General features: G+C 41.3%; 1 protein-coding gene across 2 annotated transcripts in view; it reads left to right on the top strand.

The window, feature by feature from the left end:
* LOC142575265 (matrix metalloproteinase-2-like) overlaps positions 1 to 10,274 on the top strand; it is a 270,084-nt gene extending 259,810 nt beyond the window's left edge. For both annotated transcript variants that reach the window (XM_075684477.1, XM_075684478.1), the window contains exons 7-8: positions 2,513 to 2,776; positions 3,502 to 10,274. In XM_075684477.1, coding sequence (XP_075540592.1) covers positions 2,513 to 2,776; positions 3,502 to 3,731 — 494 coding nt within the window. In that variant the 3' untranslated portion in view covers positions 3,732 to 10,274. The remainder of the gene's footprint in view (positions 1 to 2,512; positions 2,777 to 3,501) is intronic.
* Positions 10,275 to 12,182: the final 1,908 nt, after the last annotated feature.

Here is a 12,182-nt window from a genome sequence, read left to right as displayed (position 1 = left end):
CGCAGTGGTTATGACGTTCTGCTGCCGTACACGAGTCGCGATTTTGATTTCAGGAGCATCGATCACATTTCAATGGGAGCGCGCGGTGGAAAAAAATGCTCGTGTGCCACGATTTTCACGCACATTAGGAGACCAACGTGGTCAAAATTTATCATGAGCCCTCCACTACACGGTGTCTTTCGTAGTGAGCTTTTGCTTTAAAGCGTTAGTATCAATAAATAAATAAATAAATAAATAAATAAATAAATAAATAAATAAATAAATAAATAAATCACCTCGTCGCTACAAACAATCTTGTCGGTCAGCTATCCTGACGAGTTGGAGTTTGAGAAACTGGCGCCCACTGAGTGCCGTTGATCTTAGCGGGCCTCTAACAAAACAGGTCACACCTACCGATCGCTTTCACGGGCTTACTAGTTGTCTAGTTAGAACCCATAAGGTTACTCGAAGGGAGGCGAATTTACAAATTTTAACACTTTGTTCCGCGTAGGCAAGCTTGCTTCACTGCGATAGTACATATTCTGCAGCGAAGCGTACTTTAAAAAACAATTCAGTATTTGTCACCGGACGCATCGCCTCGTTCTGTACACAATAGAATCTCGCGCTAAAGCATAAGATTTCTTTCCCATTTTCAAATTTTTTCGCGTGATACTTGACGGCAAAGTATTTTTTGTGAACATTTCCACTTTAAATATATTTCATGATAGTTGCGCGAAAAAAATTAACATCTGTAGTACAACTCGCATAATTGTACAGTGGCATCAGAATTACGCTGGCGTCGGATTACGGATGGATGCCATATTCTTCGAGATGACTGTCACCGCCGATATTTAAGCAGCTTAGCAGCGGGCATGTGGCTCCGTTTCAAACGTCGGCGCAAATGATGTCACGAATTCTGCGTCACCTTTCGAGTTCCTGTGTTTGGGCTTTCCTTGCGCAGACATTTTCTGTAAGCTATAGCCTCGGCCAGATATTGCCACCAGTTTGACATGGCATGACGAGGCGTTGCTGCTAAATTAAAAAAAAAATAGGGCTCATCCACCTGCGTACCGCTTTCCTGTTGTTTTATCGAATTCCAGCGTCACCTAGTCGCTGTTCCACGAGATTGGTTGATAGCAGTCTGTAGTTGACCACTTCCATGTGACGCCGCGGATTTCAAATATTTTTCGCGCTAATGGAGCTTTTGCGTGTGGTAACGTACGTTATCCTTGCTTATGGATTATCTGTTAACCAGTCCCGAGCAGGCGCAGTCAAGAGCTATGACGACATTATCAGCTAGAGCGGGAACTTCCAAGATGGCGTCCCCTCCTGTCTTTCGTTTTTGCATTTATTGTCTTTCGAAGTCCAAAGTCCGCGAATACACGCAATGTGCCTCGAGCGGCCAGTCGCGCGGCAATTTTGCGTGCATTTACAGGCTTCTTTCACGCTCGGAAAAACACTTTTATGTAGCACGTATTGAGCAACAGAAAGCTGTATTGGGAGTTTTTCATTTTGCTCTACAATTTTCTCATTGACACTTTCCATCTAATTAAAATACTTGAGAAGTTGATTAATTAAGTAAGACTACTTATCCAATTAGGTGGAATGAAAAAAAAAATTCAGTATCAGTATCTCCAAGCGACGGCAAACAACATTACTTTTGTTCTGTCCAGCTACACGGCATTTGCATATTTTTAAACTCTGGCTAAAGTTAGCTAGGACACCCTTGTGTCCCAGCTAACTTTAGGGGAGAGAGAAAGTCTGATGGTTTGCGACTTGCGCTCCCACTACGCAATTGGTCGTCTGCTAACTTTTTCTTGTTTTCGATTATTTTCTGAGCACTATGCATGTGAATGCTTGGCTACCTTTTATCTTCCTTTCTTTTCTCTCTCTCTCTCTTTTGCCTTCTAATTGGCGTCACATGTGATTTGTTCTGTAGCATATTATGCGCTATATTCCTATTTGCACATTCAGATCTGCTTATGATTGCTATTATTTTATGTTCGGCTAAAGCAATGCCTCTTATTCATGTATTTATATGTATTTGTGTTTACTACCCGCTCTGTATATAACGACCCTCGGGTGACCAGTATTCATAGACAAAATAAATAAATAAGAATAAAAACTACATTATAATCGAAATTGCGGTGTAAAGAGTGTTCTTTTCTTCTTTTTTTATGCTAAATGGCTCCGTGTATGTTGGCGGAACAACATTTTCCTACATTAATAAACAAAAATTACGTTTTTCTACATTAGCTACACTCGTGCAGCCAGTATAGGTTAAAGAACAGCCCTAGTGAGCCACAGGGCGGCCATTTTGGGACAGCTCGGGAGAGGCCAAAGCGGGACGAAACACCGTCCCACACGAAGGCCGTGGGACAGCGGGACCAGTGCGGTAAAAGCGGGACGTCAGGTCACCTTACAATCCAAACACTGCATGGGATGAGCGTTTGCACTGTTCAAAGACATTACGCGAGGTGGCAGTCGCTTCATTGTTCTAGTGATCTGAACATGCACTTGGTCATGCCTACAGGTAACCAGTACTGGCTGTTCAGCAGCAACCGTCCCTTGCCTGGCTACCCGCGGCCATTGACCAACCTAGGCTTGCCGGCAAGCCTGACGCACGTGGACGCCGCCATGGTGTGGGGCCACAACGGGAAGACGTACTTCTTCAGCGGCGACCAGTACTGGCGCTACGACGAGTTTGACCGCAGTGTCGAGTTCGACTATCCCCGGCACATGCGGATGTGGCGAGGCGTGCCGCACAGCGTCGATGCCGCCTTCCAGTACACCGACGGTGAGCACTTTCTAACGATGCTTCCAGGTGTGCTCTCGCTACGCTTTTGAGTGTCAAGGCTATTCAAATCCATCAGAGCCAGCTCTACCACGCTCGAAAGCTTTTGTGTACAATAAAGAAAAAGTTCACCGACGGTTACGATACTCCCTAATGCGAAAAATGAGCGCAGCTCTCTACGAGTTTTCATTTCGCGGTTTTCGCTGGGTTCGTTCGCTCGGTTACGCCGAGCTACGACGCCGACGCTCGCTGCAGGAATGGGCGCCTGAGAGCTGCGCTCTAAAAAGTCCATGCCAGAAAAGGAGGTGGCACTACATACTTTGCCTTAGTGAATGACACACTTAGACCTCATGTCATCTTAATGTAACATGATGAAACAGCGCCAAAGCCGAGCACGAATAGAAGAAAAGACTCTTCACGGTGTGTCAACTGAAGTTTATAGGGAAAAGAAAGCACATGATCTAAAACCTTTCACATGGACCACCTGACCGAAAAGCAACAGAAACATGGCAGAAAAAAGCTAGAGCAACTAAACAACACATATGTAAGGCAAAAGAAACATGTCCGCATGTGCATAGACACATGCCTTGAAGACACGGGGCCGCATGAATGCGAAAAGTCGCAAAAGTAAGTCGCAATTTATGGTCGCAAAAGTAATCGCAGCTCTGCTTTCCTTTTTATTTTTTTATTTTGTGCACATATACAATTGTTCTCCTATGTCCATGCAGGCCAGACGTACTTCTTCAAGGGACAGAAGTTCTGGCGGTTCAACGACCGACGCATGCATGTTTACAACAGGACGCAACATGTTGGCGAGTGGTTTGGCTGCCCTGTGGCAAAGGCCTCCTATGCAGACGAGCACAGTGCACTAAGCAGCACTGCGCTAGTTACACTGGCCTCAACCCCTCTTCTTATACTCATCACAGCCCTCACACTGGCCGTTGGGCAAATATCCTGATCATGGCCACTAGTTATAAGGGTCCACATTTAAGTACGGATGCCCTGCTGATATGGTGCACAATGAGGGTAGTGTGCCGGCATTGTTCCGGTGAAGGTGCTGGCTGCAGTCATGGTGAAAAGCAACCATGCAGAGGAATAGCCATCAGTTCTAATGGGCGCCTTGATGCAGTAGGTGAAGGAAACTACTTTTTGTACTTCTGTTGACTGTCCATGTTCAGTTGTCATGCAGTGCTTAGAATCAGTTTAATTGGTACTATTGCACCAGCTAAGAAAAAAAAAACATCCTGCTACAGCCGACTCCAGTTAATTTGACACCTGCGAGACTGCAAGATTTGGTCTAATAATCTGAAAAGCCAAATTTACTAATAGTGGCAACATGAATGTATTCAAATATTTATTATTACTTGAGGTAGCATATAATGTCTTTCAGCTTGTTACTTTTGAAGCTGGAGTTAACCTACATGCAGCACCGAGCGCCGGCATGTTCATAAGCTGCCTCACTTTTTAGCTGAAAGGAAAGCTAAAATAAAACAGCTTCACCCCTCGAAAAGCAGTAGTGCTGTATGCTAAATTTATTGTGTTTTTAAGTAATAATAACCACTGTGGCGCATGAAGGGATGCCAGTAAGGGTCGAATTATCCAAAGCGGCATGCTTTTGTGTTCAAAGTAAACAAGTTTTTCTACCATAGCAATGTACAATTTCTTGCTGGGAGTTTTGAATGCTTTCGAATGAACTGAGGTCGAATTAACGAGAGTCGACTGTATTGTAGTATGTGTGTGCTGATAAAGGTCTCCAAATGTTTGCCAAAATTTTTACAAGTAGATGTAAAAGGTGCTACAATAGCACTGACAACAATTGATGATATGAGCTGTACACAACCAGCACCTTACAATAGTGGTATTATAGACTCAATGCATTTTTGCATGCCCCTTACTTGTGATCAGCCTACGTTTGCCCACTCTGTTCTTGAAGCAAAAACACTTGAGCAAGTTTTGAGTAATGCACGTCTGTTTCTTAAAATGGCTACCTCAATGAAGACTGCCACTAAGCAATGCACACATTGATAATATGCCTGCCCTCTACACAGGAGAGTGAAAATTTCAGTCTTTATCTCTACTAATATAATTGGCAGATTATCTTCACTGTGTGTCCATGAAATACTCACTAGCCCTTGCATCACAGGTACCATTTTAGCAGAAGGTCTGGGAAATAAGACTTGTAACTTGTGCCAGTATGACACAGGCATATGGCTTGACAGACACCCCTGTAAATTCATTATAAATAATTTACTATGAAGCTTTGCCTTTTATCTACCAATTTCAGTCAAATGTTTGTGCAACATTTTCAATGAAGTAGTTTAAATACATGAATCACTTGCGATAATTCACATCCTTTGTCTCAGTGTGCCTTTGCTTCAAGATTGCACCATTAAGAGCTGTGGCTGAAAATGCCTGTTGCAATGCACTTTTGTGCTACAAGACGTTCCAGGTGCATTGTTTCCAGTGTGATATAAGAACTGTGTGCCATTTGCATTATTTATTTCATTCAGCCATTTTTTTATCCTTTTATGTCTACATATTGATGTGATGTCTTTCCCTGTATTTTGCTAATCAATACTGCTTTTTTTAAGTATGTGACGCTATTGTTCTGTGCAGAAGAAACTGCAAAAAGTGCTATATTGAGTGCACATGGCCATCTATAGCAAGAAGCAGTCTGGGTGAATGACTGTGTAATTTCAAACCAAATACTGCTGCTTGTTCAGATGTGCTAACCAACCTGGTAATGATAGCTTTTGAAGATGAATGCAAGGGAGTGACAGTGGACCTTCGTGGCAGTTTTTGGAGGCCAAGTTATCGTTTGAAGGGCCCCTCACCAGGCCCCATAGCAAATTTTGGTTATAGGCTGGAAGTTGTTACGTGTCTTCTAGGAAGTGTTCTGCCGCAAAAATTTTTCAAATTGGCTCCATTAATAGCCAAGATATAAATATTTCAGTGCCGCGAACCCATGATTTCAGCAGGCGGGCTCCACTGCCAAGCAAGATACTCTCTCTCCACTCGCCCAGTCTAGCCTTCGCAAGCGAAATGTCTTCCCTGCGCTCTCGCATACCAGAGCTCGAGGATCGCGTGATGCATACGTCACAGGCCCTGCCTTCATTTTTTTTTTCTCCACGCTTTTTTTTTCCGGTGCTACGCATTTCTGCTGATGGCATCGCACGCGAGCTGTTGTCTCGTTCGTGCAGCGCATGATTTTGCACGCTGTGCACAAGTAAACATGACTAGCGGTATAATTCAGTGCTGCACGAATACTGAGGCAAAATAAGCAGATCGCAGAGCATGATCACGTGCTGGAGCACAGTAGAAAATAGCGTAGTTTCTGTATCTACACACGTGACCGCACGACCGTGGGAACAAACAGACGAAGCGGAAGTACCTCTTTTGCTTTGGGTTGAAGTAAAGCAAAAAAACATGCAGACATTCCGTTTGTGTGTTTTGTTATTTCTCTAAACTTCAATTCGTCAATTTAAGCAACAGATCACACAAATAATAGATGGTGCCTTGAATAATTCTCGAAGTCACATGTCATCACAAGCGACATCACACTGTGGAATTGAGTACGTAGGCGCAGGGATGCGAGAACGTCATCCTCCGGCTTGGAGCGCGGCGGCCATGAGGAGAAGGAAAAACGGCGTTCGGTTTGAAATTTCAGATCTTTCCATGGCGTGTAGCGATGTAATACTTTGCAGACACGACCGTTATCATGAAATGTATTCTCTGCACATGCCAGCTCAACATGGCCAGACTTGGTGAGGGGCCCTTTAAGATGCAAAGTACCTTTTAGCTTAAAACAGTGAAACTAGATGAAGTTGTTATATCTACTTTAAGCTCAATTGTACCAGAGTAATGGAGATTGGCTGTCAAACACAGCCTGTAAAAAGAAGTTACTTATTTTTACATATTCAATATTAAACATGGACCACTCACCATGCAGTTATGGAAAGCACCTATGCGCCATTTCATAAAGAGAACGACAAATTAATCCTTGAGATTCACCATAATGCACCCATGTGAGCATAGCCATTAATGTAAAAACTCAGTTATTAAGAGTTTCAGTGCAATGCCTCTGTGATTACATAGTGCTGTTTTCGGTATGACTAGAACTAAAAGGCTTGCCACAAACCGTAAATGTCCTTGAAAGAATTTTGCCAGTGATGCATGCTAGAGTGACGGTGCTGCTGTATCATGCACCATCAGTAATAATGCAGCTAGGTGAGCTAGCTCGTATATGTTTTGGAAGCAAACAGCGCTAAAAATCTCATAAGAACAAGAAGCACACTGTCTTGCATCATCTAGTTCCATTGTTAGTATTGTTTGCTTCTAAGAGAGAGAGAGAGAGAGAGAGAGAGCTCTTTATTAGAAAAACAGAATTTTGCCGGTGCGTATATAACCGCTGGCATGCTACTCTGTATAGGGATGGGGAATGGGATTAAAAGATTCCAGAAGAGAGTGGGAGAAAAAGAGGAGAAAAAATAAATATGAAATGTCCGAGTGGATCTGATACTAATATTTACAGGTGACATGGCAGGTAAATTTAGGCTTTTGTTATGAAGGCTTCTAAAATATACACCACAGAGGGTTTATCTGTTCACTTGCACTCAGAGACTTTGCAATGGAGCTTGCAATGATACACCCGACATTGTCTGCAGTGCTTCTCAATTGTCTAGGTTTCACAATGCACACCGCTGCTCACACATTCTGGCAGAAGCTTGCTCCTCACAACCAGACACAAGCACTCTAGCACAGTTTGTGAAAACAAATGTACCACTTCAAATATAAAAATCAATCCTGCAATTATGTAGTTTGAAGGTAATCTATAAACTAGAAACGTTATCTCAGAATGTAGGTGTGAACTGCCTTAAGATGGCCTACTATGCTTTATGCAGAATTCGTGGGGCTATTACGTGAAGAAAGTGCCAACGTATCTCTGGTAAGAAAAGTTCTACTGTGTAATATGTAGGCTCTTTCTTCTACAAGGGGAGTATGGTAGCGCGATTCAAAGACGGGACAAGAGAAGACACAAAGGGACACACACAGCGCTATGTGTGTCCCTTTGTGTCTTCTCTTGTCCCGTCTTTGAATCGCACTACCATACTCCCCTTGAAGATGCATTACCAACAAGCCCACATTGCAACCCTCGTGAACTTCATTTCTTTCTTCTAAATTTCTTCTTAGCTTATTTGTAAAACCATACAATGCACACGCAAATATGTTCATGTTTGGAAATATTTATGGTGCTTGCATTCCACTGTGGTGCTTGTAAAAGTAGAATTGATGCATCTCTTGTATGATGCCATTTCACAATGCTGCTGTGCCTCTTTGTGCTTTTGCCTTGTGCTTTTGCCTCGCAAATACCCATTCCGAGCCTCTTCAAAGATTGCAAAACACATGTCACTATGCTCAGTGCAGTGTAGCTTGTCTGTTTGGCTGCCACACATGACCTTGTAAATCTTCTAGATAAAGTGCTGCCAATGGTGTATTTCATGTTGTAACATTTCAGCATGTTGTGACATGGGCATTATGCCTGCGAAGCTTTTTATGTCTATAAGAGATGTTTCAGCAAAAGTCCAAAAAAAGTAATGCATGAACTACTGCTGCTTTAAAATAAGGATATGTCATTCACGCTGTTACTAGAGTGCTCGGCCTTTATGCTACATGCTTTTGGGATATCCTGTTTATTCTGCATCGTCAGATATGTTATGCACATCCAAAAATGTGTGTTGTTTTAAGGCACTTTTTATACATGTGTATACATCTAGTTTTGTTTATTACAATATGTATGACTTTTTGTATATAGACAGTGTAAATACATTTTATTTTGATGATTACAAGTGTATGAATGGATTTTCCAAAAATCTAAAGGAGCCACAGTAAATGCACAAGACTATAAAATGACAGCATGAATCCAAGACAAAGTGTGAGCGATGCTACCTTTTCTAGTCAGCCAATTTTACAGGCAGTCAGTGAAATGACCATGAAACAAGAGGAGCTGAAGTAACTATTTGAACCCAGGGAAGGGTGGTCAATTGCTCATATAAAGTTATAGATGCATGACCTCGTAATGTATTTGCTGATTAACCAGAAACGCTTTGCAGAACAGGCTATGCCATTGAAGATGTGTCCTCATGATGCTTTAAATTAAAACAATCTCTGGAATGTTCTTTTAGGGACCAAAGTAGCCTCCCTTATGCTACATTTGTAGATAAGCCAGTCTGCTTATCCAGAGCACGACATTAAGTGTGTCATGGTCTGCTAGTTTTAGCACCAAGGAAAGAACATGGGTGAATGAACATAGCAAAGAGTGCCACTTAGTTTTAGAGAGCAGGTGTTCATTGTTTCATAGCTGAAAACAACAAAAAGAAATAAACACAACTTTTTTAGAATAGCTTCAAAACTGTACTGCCTCTGTCACTTGCATGTGGTGTTCAGGCAATATTCAGGGCATTGTTTGTTTTCTCATGGCATACAGATAAAGATTATGACAATAACTGTAGCTCATGCAATGAGCAGAGTGTGTTGCTTATATCTGAACATTTGTCTATGTGCCCAAAGAGCTTATGTTTTGGTTCACAAGGCACAAAGGCGACTCTGCTGTCAATATGCTTGACGTTGAAGATGCTGATGTAAATTTTCTATACTGAGGTAATGCTCCAAGACAAACTAAAAATTTATGGCCCTTCAATTTTGGCTTTTGCACATTTTGAACAAGGACACAAGTTAGTAGTCAACTATGGAAACTAACATTTATTGCTTTGAATACCAAAAGTTCCTTTAGATTTTGATAATGCTTATTCCTGGGAAACATGTCGAACCCAATCTACATAAAGCTTGCATGACATGCGATTGCTGCAAAAATATGGACATACCAGTGACTGAAGGGTCCAAAACAAAAAAGAAGGCATCAAGCTGTCAGCTCCCCTAACACATCCTCACAGAATTTCTAAACACCTTTTATTTGCTGTACCTCCTGTCTATCATAACACATTATACTCTTTCAAATATAGATGCAACAAACAATATGAAGTGTTTCTGCATGCATACAAGCATATTACTCAAGGTCATAGCAGTGAGCAGAGCAGTGACTGCATATGGCTTCCTGCTATGAGTCAGTGGCCAGGATTAAGCAACACAGCAGGCTGAATACATGGCATTTTTCCTGCACAAGATACAAGGCCCTAGGCCAGTCGACAGTACACTTGAAACACGGGCTACCAAGATTGCTATGACAACAATAAAAAAAAAAATATTCTGGAGCCCACTTGGCTCGACTGCTGTGCACCACTGCAGAGAAACAAATGGTTGTGTAAACTTCTTTTATTGATATGTGCTTTGCCTATACTATGAACAAACAGACATGGTGTGCCTTTTATATGTTAAGCAAGCAATTTATGAAGGTGTCTTTATACTGTGAAACAGTTTGCCCTCTGCTGATTTGTATTTGAAATTTGTGCACTGTGAGAATAAAAAAAAACTTTCATCACCAAGCCCAGAGATGTCTGCTTCATATTTTAAATATACTGAGGCCATCAACAAAACTTCTACACTACACATCTACACAGATACTGAACGCACACACTACAGCAATGCTAACATTTCAATAAAAAAAATTTACACTTTGCACAGAAAATCTGCATTCTACAGTAATTACTAGGGGTGTGCAAATAGTAATTTTTGAGACCAAATCAAATATGAATCGCATAGTGGCATAAGTGAATCGAATCTAATGTTGAATAGCTCTCAAATAGTTTTCAAATAATGAACAGTGGTTATCACAGTTAATATAAGGTGATGTTCACATCCATAGGCGGAAGGTTTTGATTTTTCCAGGGGGGCTGGGGCCCGGCCAGCTTTCTGAACCCCACTAATGTATGTGCATATGTATACATCTTCACATTCCAATTTTAACCACAGTTAATTGTGCTATAGTGTTACACTTCGCTATTACTAATACTGCTTCGCCTTTCCAGCAAAGATGCAGCCTCATTTTTTTTTTTTTTGCTGCAAGTCAGAGCATAAGTGCTGCTGCACATGGCTGCTATTGATTCTAATTTCGAGTGGATCCGGCTTGGTCTCATTTCGGTTACTGAGTGAACTATATATATTTACCACCTCTGCATGCAAGTGCCGATGTTTCTATCCCTAATAAATGTTGTAAATTATTGGAACAGTTTTCTTTTCCTGAGTTATTAGCATTGCCTACTGGAAAGAGAAGCAATACTGAAACACATATCATTCACGTGCATTTCACATGCCGTTGAGAAAAGACTCTGCCGAAGGGGTCACTGAAGTCTGCAGTGCTTTTTTTTTTTCAGGGTAAGTAGGCATAACAATTTGAAGCGAGGAGAACATACAGCAGCATATTCATTATCTAGCCATAGGCTATCCATACCATTAGAAATAATTGTTAGTTGGCTACCTCCTTCTCTTCAATATGATAAACTTTGTCCTGTGTATTATATTTAAGCATATTGTGTCTGTGCATGATTTTCACAGTGGAAAGTTTTAAAAATATTGAAGTAAAAAAATATGAATGAGGTAGCTGCCGCTGGTGTTTCTAATGTGCTTGTCCACATATTGCCAGGATTTTCATAAAGCGAAAGTATGAATTAAAATCCGTGCATGTCCACACCAACAATGATGCAGTAAGCATTTAGCCACAATAAAATTTAAACTGCAAAGGTAGAGGCAGCTCAAAAGACACTTCAAATGATGTGGGTAACAGAACTCTGGCAATGACACAGTAATGACAAGCCCCCCCTCAGAAAACTACGAAGCGGGCTTGAGCCTCGGAGGTGCCCCCCCCCCCCCAAAGTCAGCACCTATGTTCACATCCTATTATTCTTAATGTTAGCAAGTTTCTGTCATGTTCACTTAATCAAATTACATGAATGGTTTTGCACTGTGCTCTTCTGTTTCATGAAATTATCCTGTGCTGTTGTGTTCAGCATACAAGGCCACAAATGCTCAATGCGTATTCGTATCATAGGCACTACCAAACAAAAGGGTGAGGGGGGGATCTTGCACATTTGGAAAAATAGTTATTTTTAATAAACATTTTTATTAGATTTATAATTTTTATACACATTTTTTATATATTAACCAAAAAAGATTTAGTTTGGAAATCGGATTTTGAAAAAGCTCACAAAAAGAGCGATCATCAACCAGGTGAACACACACATCTCACATGACTTGAACACACTTTGGAGACACAAGTGGCACAGCCTGCTCAGCAGGTGTTGTAGCGTTATGCAAATCAATATTTTTGTTAATCTGCTAATCACTCATGACGAAATAACAAGCTATACAACTTTTGGACATCAACAATTAGCTTAAATGTTTGTGTTTGAAAATTCAGTTAATTGGTCTTAGATAGGTAATTAATGCATTGGTCACA

The sequence above is a fragment of the Dermacentor variabilis genome, chromosome 3 (assembly GCF_050947875.1).
Source record: "Dermacentor variabilis isolate Ectoservices chromosome 3, ASM5094787v1, whole genome shotgun sequence".
Taxonomy (NCBI): Eukaryota; Metazoa; Arthropoda; class Arachnida; order Ixodida; family Ixodidae; genus Dermacentor; species Dermacentor variabilis.
The sequence above is the reverse complement of the archived record's forward strand: the minus strand, read 5'-3'. Positions and strand labels throughout refer to the sequence as shown.